The sequence below is a fragment of the Battus philenor genome, unplaced genomic scaffold (genome assembly GCF_028537555.1).
Source record: "Battus philenor isolate CCGP_79_NKW_IND1 unplaced genomic scaffold, ilBatPhil1.0.hap1 SCAF_25, whole genome shotgun sequence".
NCBI classification, from domain to species: Eukaryota; Metazoa; Arthropoda; class Insecta; order Lepidoptera; family Papilionidae; genus Battus; species Battus philenor.
The window spans coordinates 5,706,337-5,724,851 of record NW_027181688.1 but is presented as its reverse complement, the minus strand read 5'-3'; the positions used below and the strand labels follow the sequence as shown (position 1 = coordinate 5,724,851).

Here is an 18,515-nt window from a genome sequence, read left to right as displayed (position 1 = left end):
AATATTGTAGATAATCGTAGTTTTGGATCATACAGAATAGAAAGTTTCGCGAAGAAAAAAATACAATACTTGATCGATATATATACGTTGTTCTTGTCTACGTATATAAGGATAGCACAAAAAATCTTAAAACAGTGTAAACGATTTTTAGGAATGAATTTTACTACAGTATAAAGGATATTGCAAAAGTCTTCTTCTTATCTATGTTGCGGACTTTTGTCAGATAAAAGCGCGTTTAAAACCCTCGCAGCTTTAAGTGGAAGTATGTCGCTATAGATAAGCTCAATTAGATTCTTGTTTATATATATTTGAGTTTCGCTGGCATTCTTCTCATTACGTACTCAAGTGATCACTGTGAATCATACTAAGTGGTTATAAATAAATGAAATGGGCATTGAGAAAAGGTGACGCAAAAACAATGTTATAATGTGAACGTGCCTTAATTTTTATAAATGGCTGCAAATTTTGCTGTTAATTATCAAATGTTATGCAAATTATCAACATGCACACAAAGATTTTAAATTTTTTATAGACTTATTACTACCACACTAAACTTAATACATTAAGATTTTTTCCTGTCCTATGCACATGGATTATTTTTATATCATACAAAATTATTAAATTTAAATTTATATGTTCGGTATTTCAGACGTACACAGCCCGGGCCATAAACATGCTAGCCAAAGGTTAATAAATCAGTAAAAGAGAAAACAATATTTAACAGCAATACTGCAGTTATTTATAAGATTTTATAACTAAACTTTACACCATACGGTTATGAAAATACATGGTTAACCAAGGTTTTAAAATAGAAAATTCCGTGCAACACTGAGTTTGCTTTTCATTAAACCAAGTCATTTCACTACACACGGCGCAGTTCAAATAAGAATTTGTAATATTTGCCTTGTACTGTTTCTTCTTTTGGAGTTGTCGGCGCTCAAAAACATTTTGCCTTCTTCGAAGTAGATATATTCAGTACTGCAGAATTATATAAGTGTTGATGCAAACCTGAGGTGTCTTAGAAAGGACAATGTATTTAAAATAACCTTTAATACTATATTATGAATCAAAATTGGTAGATAGACATAATAAAAAACACTTATAAGAAAGTTGTAAAAACGCAAAATACATATACTATGCTGGATGTCGATTAAAATGTAGGATAAATATAAATAAGTAGACACTTTATATAAACTATTTCTGTGTGTTGGACAGGTGTGAATTTGATGTAATAATCAAAATAATTATTTATTTAATTTTGAAAGAAATCAACTTTTTAACTATAAATATATTAAACCTCCTTAAGTTTTTTTTAATTATTTTCAATCTGATAGGCAGAATATATATAAATGCATATATATATATATATATATGGTCGATAATTTTAGTGTAATATTTTTCTTACACATACCTCAAAACATTAACTTTAAAATATCATTCCTTTATGCTTTTTGGCTTTGAAGAATTTTAATACGCACTTTTCATACATATTGTACATACCATAACGAGTCTTTTTAAATAAATAAATATAAATTACTCAAATAAATTTTGAAATCTTCACTATTTTTACTATTGCTTTTTTTAAAATTTACGAAAAGTTTTTAACTGTAGTTTCCATTTTGATCTATTTCAGGGTAAAGGAACTGGTTCGGGTCATAGGACTCTGCTTTATGGCAATGCTATATTATTGAGACATCTCAACAGTGATATGGTAAGTTTTATACACGCAACATTAATGTGTATTTTATATATTCGTCGTACTATTTTCACACGCTTGTGAAAAACGTATTTACCCAAAAAAACCTAATTTTGACAATATGTTACAGAAAATTATAATAGGTAGGCTAGGCTAGGCTATGCAAGGCTAGGCTATGCTAGGCTAGACTATGCTAGGCTAGGCTAGTCTAGTCTAGTCTAGGCTAGGTACAAAGTACGATTGGAGTGTTACCGAAAGCACTGGTATACATAAGTAACAAACCGTCAGTCGGTTTATGCCGTTTACTTTATGAGGAATACCCGAAATTTTATTGTCACTTATTTCTTTATGTCAAAATGTGCACATCATTTCGTAATTCAGTATGATGTTAGTGTTCAAAACGTAGAATGTGATAAATAATTTAAAAATTTCAAAAAATAAATTGATTTTTTTTAAAATTGGAGATGTTATTTTTAGTTCAAGTTATCAACCAAATTTTGTTTATTTAAAAAAGGTAATATTTTGTTAAATATTGGGTTAAGATAATTATTATTAGCCATAGTATTTAATGTCAAGTTGTAAAAGATAAAAAACCAAATTATTTTATTCGACATTAGAATTTTTACTTTTACTTTGAACTTTTTATTTTAATCTATTTTATTTTTGAATCTACTCTGCTTCACTGGGTGCTATAGTTGTGTAATCTTTAAAAAAAAATTCACAATACCGATTTATGCACATACACTTTCTGTCACATATAGTTTTTATTAAAACAAAATAATGGAGCAACATCATCGCCAAGGATTCTTGGCATATAAGTAGAACATATCAAAATTACCATTACATTAGAAACGTATTTACCGTGTCAAAAAAGGTTGACCGACCGTGCGTTATTCGTGCGTGAAGAACTAACGAAATCGAATCCATAGTAAACACCTTTTGAATTATTAATATAACACAACTCAATCTCTTCACGAAGACATAAATTAAAAAGACATTTTTTATCATATCTATTAAAATAAATTAAAAAAGGAACCGGGGACATCCATAGTATCTTTACAAGGCAAGAAGTGAAAAGCTGAACAGCGTTAGTTTAAAATGTAAAATGTAGTTGGCTTAGACATTATATGGATACTTACTGCAGAACTACATTTTGTGCCTAGTGATATAATACTATCGTGTTTTATAGTACCTGGCGTGTCTCTCAACTTCGTCATCTCAAGACAAGCTGGCATTCGACGTGGGTCTTCAAGAGCATTCCCAGGGAGAAGCGTGTTGGTGGACCCTTCATCCAGCCAGTAAACAGAGGTATACTTTCGTCGTCTTTTCAGACCTTAGACGCCCACTACATTGTATAGGTCTCCGCCAAAGATATTTTTGGGAGGATATACTATAATTGCCATGCTTGGCAGGTAGGTTGGCGATCGCAGAGGACGATGTTGCCTATCTAATGGAACTTGTTGGTAAGCAGGAGCAATTCTGTATAATTAATGCATAAAGAGTAATTATATAGATTGTATCCCGGGAATCGAACCGATCTACGATCGCAAGTCTCTGTCATCTACCGCTAGCTAGGCTATCACTGCTCAAGAAGTAGACTTTATTATCATATCATGAAAAGTGCCTAAGAGACCTCTTAATGATCATTATACGGTGACGTAGTTCTACAGCTAAAACGGTAGTGCATTACCATTATTAATTTTAGTTTGAAAAAATGCCATAGCTAGTAGGATCACTGTTCAACTAAAACGTGACATCATATGAAATTAAACATATACATCATACTGTCGGACATTAAAAGACAAATCGTAGTGATATTTAACGAATATTTTGAATAATAACTAATAATTTATAGAAAACATGTTTTGTATCCACTTTTTTCATCATCGTCGTATTCGATAGACGCTAACTGCAAGGCATAGGAATCATCCAAAGATCGCACAGTATAAGTTTATAATAATCTAGCGGGACAATAATCAGAAATTTCAAAGTAATGTATAACGCTTAAAATATATTGTATCTATCGTTAACAATCTAGTTCACAACAATCAGGTAAGTATTTGCATTTACCGGTACCCTCTAAGCAATAACAAATCGTGAAAGCTGGTAGTAATGATAATACGATACATAAAGTGTCAGAATAAGTATGTTACGATTAGGTTGTTCTATGTCTTCCCGGTGAGTTACTGATATAACTTTTTGTTTAGTGATTTATATACTCAAGAAGGTATGGGCATGAAAATTAAATGCAAAATAGACATGTTTGTTTTTAACAAGCTATAGATTTAGGTTATGTTTTCTATCGAGTTCAACTATTAAATCTTACAGGTATTAAACTTTAAAGTGTTGGTATTTCGAAAACCCAAGAAAATCTTGCGCGTTTTTGCGCTATTTTTTTTTTTAATGAACTTCCAACAATCGACGCCGCGTAGAATTTTTTTTTGATATCTGGATTAAAACTGATAAATGTTAACGCGCTGATGTTATACTGGGATTGGTTTTTTAGAAAACGGGTTACCAAGATTGATCTAACTCAATTAAAAAATTATACGGCATCTTAAACATTGCCTTTCAAGTTGGAAAAAAAAGGAAAACCTTCATCGTTTCTTGTCTGTAAATGCAACTTGATTGGATAATATTTTCACAGCATCTTAAACCGAAGAATTACCATTTAAAACTATTCTTTACTAATAATCGCGATTCTTTCATTACTTTTAGAATTTTATCCAGGTAGACCGCCGCGATGGTCGGTCTTGTGCTACCCGCATTCAGCGACTTCTCGCAAATTTAACTAGGTCGAAGTTCCAATTAGTTTCCTTGTTGAAGTTAAAAATTTAAAAGGTTTCTACCGTCGTCTTACAGCTGCATCAGTAATATTTATCGATTACAAAATTAATTTCATATTTAATCAATAAATGAAGTAATCACTCTGGTATATGTTACATTATGTTTAACTAAACTTTAGACGGTACCATATCTATTAACTAGTACTAACTATATATATATATGTATCACGCTAGGCTTGACTGTCGGTTTCTTATAATTTATATTTTTATATGACATTACGCGGCGTGAGATTTGCCACAAAAGGTTTTTATATACATATGTTTTTATTGGGTTGTGATTCATTTTCAGATCCGAAGGTGAAAAGGTGCGAGTAGGTGACGACTTGATTTTAGTTTCCGTTGCAACTGAGAGATATCTGGTGAGTTCTTACCATAACTGTATATGTTTCTAAAAATGCAATCGTCAAACGTGTTGCTAAGTAATAAATAACTAAACGTAACGTAAAAATAACTTTAGACACTAAACTTTAGACACTAGACCTAAATATTTATACTTGAGTAATCTAACGAAAAAATCATAAATGTATATTTTCTGATTGCTAGTGCCACTGCAAACAAAGGCTTGTGCATTATTACTTATTGCTATAGTTTAACTTAATTGTGTAGTCTCCCACAGTTAAATTTAAGTAAATATAAAACAAAGACAATCAGAATAAACAAGTATAATGTGTTAACAATTATACCAAAAAAGGAGACATGAACTCTATTGTAATATGTGGTATTTGCAATAATTTATAATCATTTACTGCCTTTCTTAATGCTCCTAGCGACACCGATATCTTTTTCAAAAACAATACAGTCACATATCTGTTACATTTGAAAATACCAAACGTCCATTACTTTTGTAATTATCTTATTGTTATTTTTTTATTATCAACTTGTTTTACTACAAATATAACCCCGGGTGGTTTCTTGTCGAATCTTCTATCAAAATTTGTAACTATTTATAATAATAAATAATTTTAATAAAAGTGTACTAAAATTCGGGAATGGCTCGATAAGTTTTTCATTTTAATTAAAATTGGATAATTTCGTGAGACTTGCATAGTAATTTGATATCAAACAAAACAAAAAAATGTTTGCATGTAATTTGTATAGCATTGTAATGCAATCGAACAATTGTTGTAAAAGCATTATAATGAAAACAAAATGAAAAACTTGTTTCAATGGAAAATAGTTATTTAAAACGCTAAATAAATAATATAAGCGCTCTTGAAGACGATACATCTTTTTATATTAGATAGTGACAATATTTTTGCAATATGAAGACAGCTGGGGTAGCTGGAAAATTTATCGTCATTTCAGCCGTAGGATGTACAGTGCTGACCACGAGTATACCGCATAGATTTCCAATAGAACCAGTTTAAAGAAGCCTGTTAGCTGTTTTGACGATCTCGACGCCTCGTGGGTGAACGTCATGCGCTGCTCTTGACGACCCGTGGTCTCCACACAAGAGCCTTATTATACACAGCGGCTAACTATTCTGCTTGCCATGTGGTCTGCCCATTGCTCGTAACTTTTGTTCGTCTCCGAAAGATCTTTTCATATCTGATTTGAATATCGTAAAAAATCCCGAGCGCAGCTCACTTCTAGTTCGTTAAACAATTGTAAGCTTACTAATAAGATCCAGAATAAGAGATCATTTACATTTTTGTTGTAAATCAGTAACATATTATTATATAGAGCTTTGATTAATTTAATAATTGTTAATTTAACAGCACACGACCAAAGAGAACGAGGTGTCGATTGTGAATGCGTCATTCCATGTGACGCACTGGTCGGTGCAGCCGTATGGCACTGGTATCTCGCGTATGAAATACGTGGGTTATGTGTTCGGAGGGGATGTATTAAGGTTCTTCCACGGAGGCGACGAGTGCCTTACCATACCCAGCACTTGGACTAAGGAAGGCGGGCAGAAGTAAGTGCTTATTTTAATACATAGCCGATATATAACATAAGTGAATATACCGATGATTGATTATAGGTGTAAAAGCTTTGAAGGCACAAATATAAGGCTCATTCGTTAGCAAAGATCTCTTAATCTTATACACCTATTTCTAATCACAATGTATATTGTAATTTAGAATAAACAAATTGTTAAACAAATGTTAAATGTAAAATTGTAGAACTTTGAACGAAAGGCGAATAAAGTAAGGATCTTTTTCTTTTCATTCGTTTCCATAATTTCCCGTATGGAAAGGAATTAAATAAATTATGAAGAAAAATAGAGAAAAGAATGAAAGGCACTGAAAAGGACGAAAGATGTGTCTGAAGTAATTAATCAAAGTTATGTGAAAATTACAATGTAAATAAAACCTTGTCCACCCATAATAGGGGTTGAACAATATGCCCCAAAAACGTGGCACTAAAAAAAATCATCCTGCATAAATTGATCACTCTAAAACTATTAGAATATGACAGGGCAATTACTTCCGGCAGTAGAAAGCCTGCAGTTACAAAATTTAATTTTCAATTCGTAGTTCGAATTATTTTTGTTAATGATTTTAAAAATAATCAACTTACCGACTGACTTATCATTATATTATTGTATATTTTTGAAACCATTGATTTTTTGCATATGGTGTACTATATTAGCGCAAATAATTGTGTGATTGTATTCCGGTAATCGAACTCGTGACTTACGATCGCTAGTTTCAGTCACTATTCAGTGCTATTTAAGTATTTGGAATTAAATCTCCTGGTATAAACGCAGCTGCTTACCAGTTATCGCTACTCTGAATTGACTGGTAGAGAATGCCTATAAGACAGTCTGCAATTATAGCGTGTATAATGTTTTAAATAAATCAATTGAATTTTTCAGCATCGTGGTATATGAAGGCGGTTCAGTAATGTCCCAGGCCCGATCACTATGGAGGCTCGAGCTCGCCCGTACCAAGTGGGCCGGTGGGTTCATAAACTGGTATCACCCAATGCGTATCAGGCACATCACTACCGGCAGATATTTGGGCGTCAACGATCAGAATGAGTTGTATTTGGTCAGCAGGTGAGAAAGATTTTATCATACTATTATTATAACGATGATTTGACGCTATTATGTATTTTTTATTAATTTATAGTCATTTTCATATAGTTCATGTCATATAATAATAATAAATTTAATAGGCTTGTATTACGATTGTGCATTTAATCAAAAAATGCGACATCAACATTTAATATAAGATAAAATTGTTGACTAATGTTAGTCTACTAAGCTACTGAACATATGTTCTGCGCACTATAAACCTTACGGCTTCAATATACTTATATAAGGCTTCATAGAACATGAAACGGGAAGCGCAGCGATGGGCATCCACCCTCAAAGTGGAGTGATGAGTTAAGGTTATTGGAAAACGCTGGTCGCTGGTCACTTCCTACCTGTCCCATCAGAAAATCTTTAGGAGAGGCATATGTTCAGGCATGGACGGCTGAAATTATTATGATTATATTTAATCAACTCTAGGGAAGAAGCTACGACAGCATCCTGCGCCTTCTGCTTGCGTCAAGAAAAAGACGACCAGAAAGTGGTTCTCGAGGACAAAGACCTGGAGGTCATCGGAGCACCGATCATCAAATACGGTGACTCTACTGTCATAGTACAACACTCTGAGACCGGCCTTTGGTTATCCTACAAGGTAAAAAGCATATTTTATTGATTAAAATTTATTATTTTTAATAACAATAGCACGCTCATAAGAGTGTAGAATTTTAGTAACCAACCAAATTGATATTTATACACATAATTACATACTTAAATAATTGGTACAGTTTACTTTTTTATTCGTAAATTATAAGAAACTTACTAAATGAATTTCTATTCAAATTATTTCACTTACATTTACAAAGATAAAACTATGTTTGAAGTAGTCGCATTTGTAGTGACCATAGGGGTCAAAAGATTCTCGAGTGGCGACCGCGAACAGGTAGTTACGGTTGAGTAGGCGTCCCTGTCTAGGCGGACCGATGCAAGGTTCTGGGAAGTCGTTAGGTGAGGATAGCGCAAGACTATTGTAGCGATCTTTGGGGGAGGCCTGTGCTACGCAGTGGACATCTATCGGCTGACTATGATCATTATATAACTACAGTAAATGATATTTAATTCAATGTACATTATATTTAATACCTGGTATATATTTACAGTCGTACGAGACAAAGAAGAAAGGCGTCGGTAAAGTTGAAGAGAAACAGGCTATCCTGCACGAGGAGGGCAAAATGGACGATGGCCTGGACTTCTCCAGGTCACAAGAGGAAGAATCTAGGACTGCGCGAGTCATCAGAAAATGCTCGTCTCTGTTTACAAAGTTTATCAAGTAAGTTTTAACTTACAGCAATGTTACATTAAGTTAGTGGACATAAAAATACTTTCTTCTTCTCCATTACTTTCGTTGTCTCATTTCACTTAAATTCAGTCTAGTATAGTCTGCACGTTGAACTTAGCGCCATCATCTCAGACTAAGGTCTCCCCGGCCTTATTTAAAAATACATTAAAATTTAGCAGTATGTAATGTAATGTAAATAATTAATAAAAATTAAATTAATAACGGGTCGGCAAGCGCAGCGTAGGAGGTTCGCTTATAAGGTGGACAGATGACCTTGTTATAGTTTTCTGAATCGCTGGAATAAAATTTAAAACGCACTAAGATAAAATAGTGACCCAGAGATCAGATATAAGTAAGCATATTTACATAAAGTAGAAAACTTGATACATAACGTAAAACGCTTTTGGATATAAGAATCTAGCGAAGAAGAGCGAGTGAGATTATAAACAACTCTCAACTCAACTCTTTATTGGTAAAAATACTAAACTTATTAAAGCTGCCTTCTTGCATTGCTTACAGGATGTGAAACCTATGTTATTCAATTTTAACCTTCCTTCCATGTTTGTAACCCGATAGTTAAATTCATAGTTACAAGATTTGAATGAAAAAAAAACCCGTTCACAGTGGCCTTGAAACGCTCCAAGAGAACCGAAGGCATTCGATGTTCTTCGCTTCGGTGAACTTGGGCGAGATGGTGATGTGCCTCGAGGACCTGATCAACTACTTCGCACAGCCCGACGAGGACATGGGTAAGCAGCGCTGGATATACAACCATACGCTCTGTTCAAACTAAATAAACTTCAAATCCTGTTCTTTAAAAGAAACTTTAACTTTTAAGCTCTCCGCATGGATTTTAAACACGGTACCCATTATACTTTTTATTCACGACTGTTGGTGTTAGTTGCTGATTTCGCTTACGTAGAAAATATTCTCATAAATTGACATCGCACGATACATAACATAGTATATGTAACATAGTCCAAAGGAACGAGCATAATTGTCCGCTTTAGCGTTCATCATCATCATTTCAGCCAAAGGCCGTCTGGACCGGCTGGACATAAGACTCTCCCGTATATTTCCAATAAGACTCGATCGTAAGCGACTTGTGTTCGGCTTCTTCCGATGACCATAATAAAGCCACCTTGTATGTGTACCTCCTACGCTGCTTTCTCCAGTTCATAGCTTCCACTAGAAAACCTTTAGCCTTGATCTTCTGTTCTACGCGCTATATCTTATCAATACAAATTTTGGACAACTTGCACTTGTATATCCTTGCTTAAAATTACAATTATTTTAAATATAGATGAGACATTATGTTCTTAAAAAAATATATTCTGTACTAGCTGTAGTTATGTATTTCACAGTGATGACTCTACTTGATAATAATTAGAAAAAATAATTAAATTTGTTATTCATAAATACGGATTCATGCAGCTGTTAAACGTTGATAAAAATTAGCAATGTTATACCAGTTGTATTTATTTTCTCGGCAGATGTAGACTTTATTCAATAATACACATATTGTGTATTATTGTAATTAACTTTATATATTAAATTCAGTATAAGTCATGTGATTGCGCCATCCATCATGAAAAGTCAAATAGCTTAAAGTTACTGTGACAGATATTTTGCAGATGCCCTAGAATTTCGCCGCGTTTTAATGTTGTATCTAGTTTTTAGTGTAGAATGGCTCTAGTATGTATAATCCTTACATAATTACCATTGAGCAACATTATCCTCATCGTCACATATATTATCGCCGACAGATGATCACCTCAACACATAGGCCTACCTCAATGATCGTTGCGAAGACCAGTCTTGTGCTGACCGTGTCCAGAAACTTGTCCCGATCTTAACTATATCGTTTGCCCATTTAATGCTGGGTCCATTCACCATGGCATCATTAATACCATTAAATGAAGATGTTAATCATTACACTGCTATGTAGTTGCAACCTGAAAACATCTGTCGTTAATTGTTATTCTGAAAAACATTTTTCTTTCATCAGAACACGAAGAGAAGCAGAACAAACTTCGCGCTCTTCGCAACCGTCAGGACCTGTTCCAAGAAGAGGGCATCCTTAACCTGATCCTGGAGGCCATTGACAAGATCAACGTGATTACGTCACAAGGGTTCCTGGCAGGTTTCCTTGCGGGAGACGAGTCCGGGCAAAGCTGGGATATGATTTCCGGTTATCTCTATCAGTTGCTAGGTAAAATTATATTCAGATAAAAGTATATTTAGTTATTTGTCTTACTTTTTTAATTGCAGAGACGGCTGAGCTTAGTTTGCTGTAGAGAGACGGAGTTCGATTGGAGCTTTTTATCTAAAGTTATGCATAAGAAAATTGTTGAGTCAATCAATTCTAACACTTTGTTGTGATTAAGCTGCAATTTGGTCTTTTTAGATTAGGAATGCTTTCAGTATTTTTAGCATTTAAGATTAGATTATTAATTTCGAACTAACGAAGAAAACGTGACAGGGCACTGTTTATTTTGTTAAATTAAACTTATATTACTATCAACTTTAAAAATACTTGAGATATTACCCGCAAAATTATAATGTATTTAATATGTACCCAAAATTCTGTTAGTGTTTAAAACATTACTGAGGCTATTTCTCTGATACATACACAAATACGTGTTTGTATGTAATGTCTGAAAGCAATAACATTGTGCATTTTATTTTACCAGCGGCGATAATCAAAGGCAACCACACGAATTGTGCACAGTTTGCGAACTCGAACCGCTTGAACTGGTTATTCTCGCGGCTCGGGTCGCAGGCTTCGGGGGAAGGCACAGGAATGTTGGACGTCTTGCATTGCGTGCTCATAGACTCGCCCGAGGCATTGAACATGATGCGGGTGAGTATTGATTTATTCTCTGAGATTCTCTAGTAGGTCTTGGAGATAGTGATAACACGAAGAATAAATAAGCAATAATTGTTATACTAAGTAATTAATTGTAAAATAATTAGATAAATAAAAAATGTGAAAAAATGTACCTTAAATATTTAATGGAGTCAGGCGTTACCTCGCGGAAGTCCATCCTAAGTAAGAAAAGGACCAATATTTAGCCACTTCCACACATGCAGTGGTAGTCGTGCAACAAAGTGCACCGCCCGCCAGCCCGCTGATAAATGCGTATGCGGCAAACAATGCGAATTACACAACTGCCACCGTTAATTCACTCAACGCGTGTTTTACCCTTCCACGGGGCATCTTCAGGAGTTATGTTACACCGATTAGTGCCAAACACAGAGTCATTGTACCTTTTTTTCATTGTCATTGTACCTTAGAAAAAAAACCATTAGGCAAAAGAGGTTTAGATGGCGAATTATAATAAAAAATGACAACACGAAGTCTAAAGTAGACTCGTGTCTATTGATTAAATTTAGCCTATGATTATACAAATACTTTAAACTATGACAACAATGCTTAGTCAATAAAATAACAGAAAATCGTCACCCAATCATATGAAATGAAATATTGTAGAGCTATGTCTCTTTAGAAAATATAGCTATAGAGCTATATATCGAGCTCTGATATAGATGTAGCTGTGCCTTGCACGGCTACCAATACCGACTTCAATCAGAATAAAGAGGCGTATCAAACGCCGTATCCATAGTGTTCGAAGCGCCGCTAATAATATTGTATTGTAGCTCCTACAATTCATATAATTATGCACATTTTTGTGGCCAAAAGTCTCTCGTGTGTCGGCTACGAGCCCGCAACGTAGCGCAGGTACTCCACTAGAAAAACTCACGACAAAGTTAAGGTCGCGGAAACTCCCTAGATGCGGACAGCACAAAACCGATCCTCGTGGCAATCTTTCATTTATTTATTCATTTGTACATATAAATATCCAAAAAGCATTATTAACAGTGACCACTTTGGGTACGTCATGAGAACTATTATGGCATCCTTGAAGGATGCTACTTTTTTAATTAAAGCTACAGAGGTTCCAAATCCGCCCATATCTGAAAAGAGCCTACAATAAATTCAGTCAGATTTTTTAGGGTTCATTTTAAAAATACCACTGCTACAATGGCATATCATTCCTTAGTTTTATTATCGTTTAAAATACTTCAAACTGCAACAGAATATTTTACAATTTTTTGTATAATAGACTTTTTAAATATATTACGTGATAAATTAATGAGAATACATTTGTATTGTATGTGATTTTAAAAGAAAATTTGGTAATTGATTAGCCAAAAATGCAACGCGTATAGTCTATCTATCACAGACACTATACTATATAGATATTACAGTCTGAAATTTTGGTTTAGTATATGTCATGATCCCTCTCCACTCTTCAACCCAAAAGAGTCATCATCATCATCATGTCAGCCGATAGAGTCCCGCTGTCAGGAATCGGACTTTTCCTGTCGTTGGTTCACCTAGTGGCGTGGTCAACCACGCCGTGTCTACTCGACATGCAATTGCCACTCGAGAACCAAAACAGCCAAACCGAGAGAGTATATTTTTTTCTAGGATGAACACATAAAAGTCATCATATCGCTACTGGAGAAACACGGCAGAGATCCGAAAGTTCTGGACGTACTATGTTCACTGTGCGTGGGTAATGGCGTAGCGGTGCGCTCATCACAAAACAATATATGCGACTACCTCCTGCCCGGGAAAAACCTGCTGCTACAGACGCAACTAGTTGATCACGTGTCCAGGTGATTATCGACATTATATATATTATAAATAGCGTTCATTTTCCTTTGTGTTCAGTATTGTAATAGATAATAGATTTAGCATTTTTAGCTGACAAAAAAAGAAAATCTACTTATAATGGTTTAAGTGTAAGTTATTTAAAAAACATGATATTTTACATTTAAATTATTTTTGAATAAAACAAATATACCTTAGATTATAATACACATGTGTAGGAGCAAATATTTTTAAATATATTTGACGGTCAGTTAACGATCAGCGTGGTGTTTAAAACTAGTTGATTTATTTTTAGTGCGCAAACTTATTAACTAACTTTCTCACTTTGTTATTCATAATATAATTAATTGACAACAAAAGATAAAATATAAGTGTAGTAAAGGAGGGCGTATTGCGTGTTATTTTATTTCAGCGTACGTCCTAACATTTTCGTCGGGCGTGTTGAAGGCTCGGCCGTGTACCAGAAGTGGTACTTCGAGGTGACCATGGATCACATCGAGAAGACCACGCATATGATGCCTCATCTCCGCATCGGATGGGCGAATACTACAGGGTATAGAACTATATATAATTAGATAATATTCACATCCAACTTCTATATATATTTAACACATGGCAATTAGAAATCACTCGGGAATGTATTTGTTCCGATTCTGATGGCGAGCAAAAACCAAGTTTAGTAAATGTAATATAATAAAATACTAACTTATATTAAATATACACGCATATAGCGTGTAAATGTGGTATACGACTCGTGCATGTATATGTTATATACGTAATTTCAATTTGAATTCGAACGCGAGAATGATTTATCACAAAAGTATTACAGCCGTATTGGCCAGCACATGTAATGCATTGACGATCCCACTGCTTACCTACGAATATTGGCATACGAATTTAAATTTAAAGGCAAAAATAATTTTACTATTAAAAGTATTTTGGTCGTAGTGTTCAGTAGTAATAATACGGAGCGTTCTCATATCAATGCTACACTTCAAATAGAAAATAGTTTCGGAGACTTTTCTCATTAGACGAATAGCGTAACAACTTGAGATATCAAAATGGTCTGGTGGGTTGAGAGAGAACTCTTTCCCCTTTTTGCTCAGTGTGTAATTTTTTACTTATAAATATTAAGACATATTAAGATTTATAAATATTCGTCTCGCCTCGATAATAATTTTGAACAATTACGCGAATTTAGATCGCACTTATTAAGCCAATTTTTAACATGCTATAATTATTCCGATTAAATTTAATACCTACAAGAGACATTTTGAAAATAGAGCTATAGTTTTTAATGACACGTGGAGGGTCCACGTGACGAAACTTCTCTTACCCTTACTCGACCAATACAAAATTTCAAGTGAAAGCCTTATAGCTCCAGAGATATCGTGATATATCAGCATGTATTGATCCATGCATGTACTTTCACCTATGTAGTTGGAAATATTTTTTATATACATGGTGATTAGTCATAAGTGTAAAAGTTTTAAGACTATAGCCCTGCTTTGGCTGTCAATTAATGTATCCAAAAATAAATAGTTTGAACTAAATAGCTGACAAATCACATTTCATAAAAAGAAATAAAAATATTATTGTCAGAAAAATGTTTTTTCTAAAATTCAGATTGTTACATATTAAAATTAATTACTGTTTACTATCTGTCCTTGTAGAATTTGTACTACTTGGAGTTATTGGCCTATCGCATTGTAATGTAAAAATAAATTAATGTAATATATTAATGTAATGTAACATATTGTGTGATCACTTTATATACAGTGATTGGAAATAAGTGTAAAAGGTTTAAAACTTTTCAACCCTTTAAGGCGTTTACATAACCAATCACCTTGTATAGATAGATTGACATTTAACTTTGTTAATTATCTCTTACTGTCTAAAGATATTGGTTTTGTTTTATAATGTTTACAATTCTTTAGATATGTACCATACCCGGGTGGTGGCGAGAAATGGGGAGGAAACGGTGTTGGCGATGACCTGTACTCGTACGGATTCGACGGCGCGCACCTTTGGTCCGGGGGCAGAAAGACACCCGTCAACAGGACACACGCCGATGAGCCTTTCATCAGGAAAGGTATACAAATACATTTATTCATATAACTATCCATTTAAATTCATGTATAATGATTTTTTATTTATTTCAAAAAGGCACACCAATAGCAATAAATAATAAAAGTTTACATTAGTTTCATTTAGCAAATTACAAAATTAACAATGTTTGCCTATTCAAGACATAAACAGCTCTGTCCATAACTATGCGAGCTTATATCTAAGTAGTAATCAAAGGTAAACGTAAAAAAGGCTCGAGGAATTCAATTTAAAGTTGAGCTCTTAAATGGAATCCTTCATCTTAAAGCTACGAGTATCCAAAACTCGCCTTCATAGGAGAGTCCTATGCTACACAGTAAGCCGGTAGTGGTGGTGGGGGTGGGGGCTAAGCCTCCACCATCATAATATGTCGCCTTGAAGTCGCTATGTATGGGTCATACTGAAACGCGAATTCATATAAGAAACCACAGTCTCAAGGGTTATTTTTTGTGATCATTTTCACAAATATCTTTAATACAGTATACAGAGCAGTTCATTCTCTAACTTTATTGTCGCTAAAAATCCCCTGACTCTTTTTAATCGTTATTTAAAAGAGTTTTTTTTTTATTAAATAAACTTTTAAAATTACTTACATGAAAATTCAGACTAAAAAAAACTGTGGTGTATAGCTTACCTGTATTTGAATTCTTAACCTTATGTACATCGCCATCTTTCTTACATTTATTTATATTCTTATTCAAATAAACAAAATTATCATACGTATATTGACTATCTATGTTCTGATGAGGTATTAATTTCTTCACAGAACATTTTGCTTTCATGTGATCCCGCGAAAACGCTCTTGTATAGTACGAAAACTAAAAAAATAATTATTTATCAGGTGACGTCATCGGTTGTGCGTTGGACTTGACAGTGCCGATAATCAACTTTATGTTCAACGGAATAAGAGTTACCGGTTCCTTCACAAATTTCAACTTGGAGGGCATGTTTTTCCCTGTTATCAGCTGCTCAAGTAAACTGAGGTATATATTAAATAAAAGATAGAAATCGGTTACTTAAACAGAGAATTTGTTATCCAAGACATAGCTGTCTCAGCTTACTGCGCGCTCTGCCTCGTGCTGGACACGGATGCTCAGGGCTCAGGGGCTCGGGGAATTCCCCACGATATACTTATTAACAAGTGAAATGTATGCAGTAATATCTTAATGTCCAGAAGGCGCTGGGTGGAGATTGCTTCCAACCGCCCTTTTTTAAATCTATGAGGAGATTTATGTCCACCTGTGGACGCCTTACGGCTGAAATGATGATGATTCATCACCTGACTGTAATAATGAACTTAGCGAGTAAGTTTTTTTCACTTTAAAATAAATGAGATTGATTGATGATCATGATCATGATTTTCCCTCAGTTGCCGGTTCCTACTGGGCGGTGAACACGGTCGCTTAAGATACGCGGCCCCTGAAGGTTACTCTCCACTAGTGGAGTCTCTGCTACCGCAGCAGATCCTCAATCTGGAGCCTTGCTTCTACTTCGGAAATCTGTCGAAACGTGCTCTAGCTGGTCCGCCTTTGGTACAAGATGATACCGCGTTCGTACCAACTCCCGTTGATACTATGCAGGCAAGTCTACTTTTTTTTACTTGACATTTCCTCTATTTTCACTTTAACAATTCTTACATCATAAAATGACGAGCAGTGTGAAGCGTGTTTATTAAGTATGAATGTGTAAGTAATCTAATGGTATAGGTTCTTCATACTAACGTAACTTGACCGAAACAAAGTTGTCTGAAGTAAACCATGAATGTTAGATACGGAATGTTTATACTGACTAAACTATATGGCTATTTATAAATCTGTGGAAATATTAGTATAGTCGAGTTGTTATAGAGTTGAAAGTGATATTTAACCGTGTTGTAAAAGTTTAGTAGTTATTATGAAATTAAATTAATAAATTTTCAGATCACATTACCTTCATATATCGAACAAATAAGAGACAAGCTTGCGGAAAACATACACGAAATGTGGGCAATGAATAAGGTGAGACGAAATTTGATTTTTTTTTTAGTAACTTTAAATGCAACGTCATATGTGGGTCGAGTCTGAATATTATGTTACCTATGCTTTATTTTTTTTAATTTCAAGGGGTTCTTTTATGCCAGATTTTATGGTAATTCGGAGTGGTGAAATATGTAGTAAATATACATATTGTCTCATTTATATTTGCTTTGACCGTATAGATTGAAGCGGGATGGGTATATGGTGACCAGCGTGATGACATACACAAAGTGCACCCGTGTCTTGTGCCCTTCGAGCGACTTCCGCCTGCTGAGAAGCGCTACGACATTCAGCTCGCTGTGCAGACGCTCAAGTAATTATTTTCTTGTTTTTTTTTTTAACATTGTCATGTGTTGCCAGTGTCAACTACATAACTAACAATATTTATTGTATTATGGGTCACTGTCGCCGAAATTAATTCTATATTCACTAAACCAAAAAGATCTGTGCGGGATATTTGTAACTTAAAAGCTGGTGATTCTCTGAAAGATGTTTTTTAATAAATTTTAGTGTACTAACGGTTGTTCCTCAATAGGTGACATTTTATTTATGCAATAGCATTTTAAATTTATATATAAAATAGTGACAAGCACGTGATTAGTACAAGAAAAAAATATTCTCGTAAATCTTAAATTTTGTCTACAAAAAGTTGACAAATCCTTCACGGGTCTGAGATATGTGGAACTTTTTTTAATATATGCTTTTAAATATGAAAGGTCCACATGTCTCAGACCTTTCTTTTCTTAGTTTTAAAGCTAAAAATAATAGTATCCTTTTAAGTAAATATTATTATAGCATCAATAGTTCTCAATCGAAATGCGTTATTTGGTGTGTGGGGATATTTATATGATTGAC

General features: G+C 34.2%; 1 protein-coding gene across 1 annotated transcript in view; it reads left to right on the top strand.

Moving 5' to 3' along the window:
• Window positions 1-18,515, top strand: part of RyR (Ryanodine receptor) — a 166,418-nt gene that overhangs the window by 49,515 nt on the left and 98,388 nt on the right. Inside the window, exons 5-21 of the mRNA XM_068768362.1 lie at window positions 1,634-1,711; window positions 2,886-3,004; window positions 4,832-4,901; window positions 6,261-6,460; window positions 7,364-7,546; window positions 8,003-8,174; window positions 8,680-8,849; window positions 9,483-9,607; window positions 10,867-11,070; window positions 11,552-11,721; window positions 13,354-13,544; window positions 13,952-14,092; window positions 15,477-15,631; window positions 16,487-16,628; window positions 17,015-17,225; window positions 17,565-17,642; window positions 17,843-17,973. Coding sequence (XP_068624463.1) covers window positions 1,634-1,711; window positions 2,886-3,004; window positions 4,832-4,901; window positions 6,261-6,460; window positions 7,364-7,546; window positions 8,003-8,174; window positions 8,680-8,849; window positions 9,483-9,607; window positions 10,867-11,070; window positions 11,552-11,721; window positions 13,354-13,544; window positions 13,952-14,092; window positions 15,477-15,631; window positions 16,487-16,628; window positions 17,015-17,225; window positions 17,565-17,642; window positions 17,843-17,973 — 2,540 coding nt within the window. The remainder of the gene's footprint in view (window positions 1-1,633; window positions 1,712-2,885; window positions 3,005-4,831; window positions 4,902-6,260; window positions 6,461-7,363; window positions 7,547-8,002; window positions 8,175-8,679; window positions 8,850-9,482; window positions 9,608-10,866; window positions 11,071-11,551; window positions 11,722-13,353; window positions 13,545-13,951; window positions 14,093-15,476; window positions 15,632-16,486; window positions 16,629-17,014; window positions 17,226-17,564; window positions 17,643-17,842; window positions 17,974-18,515) is intronic.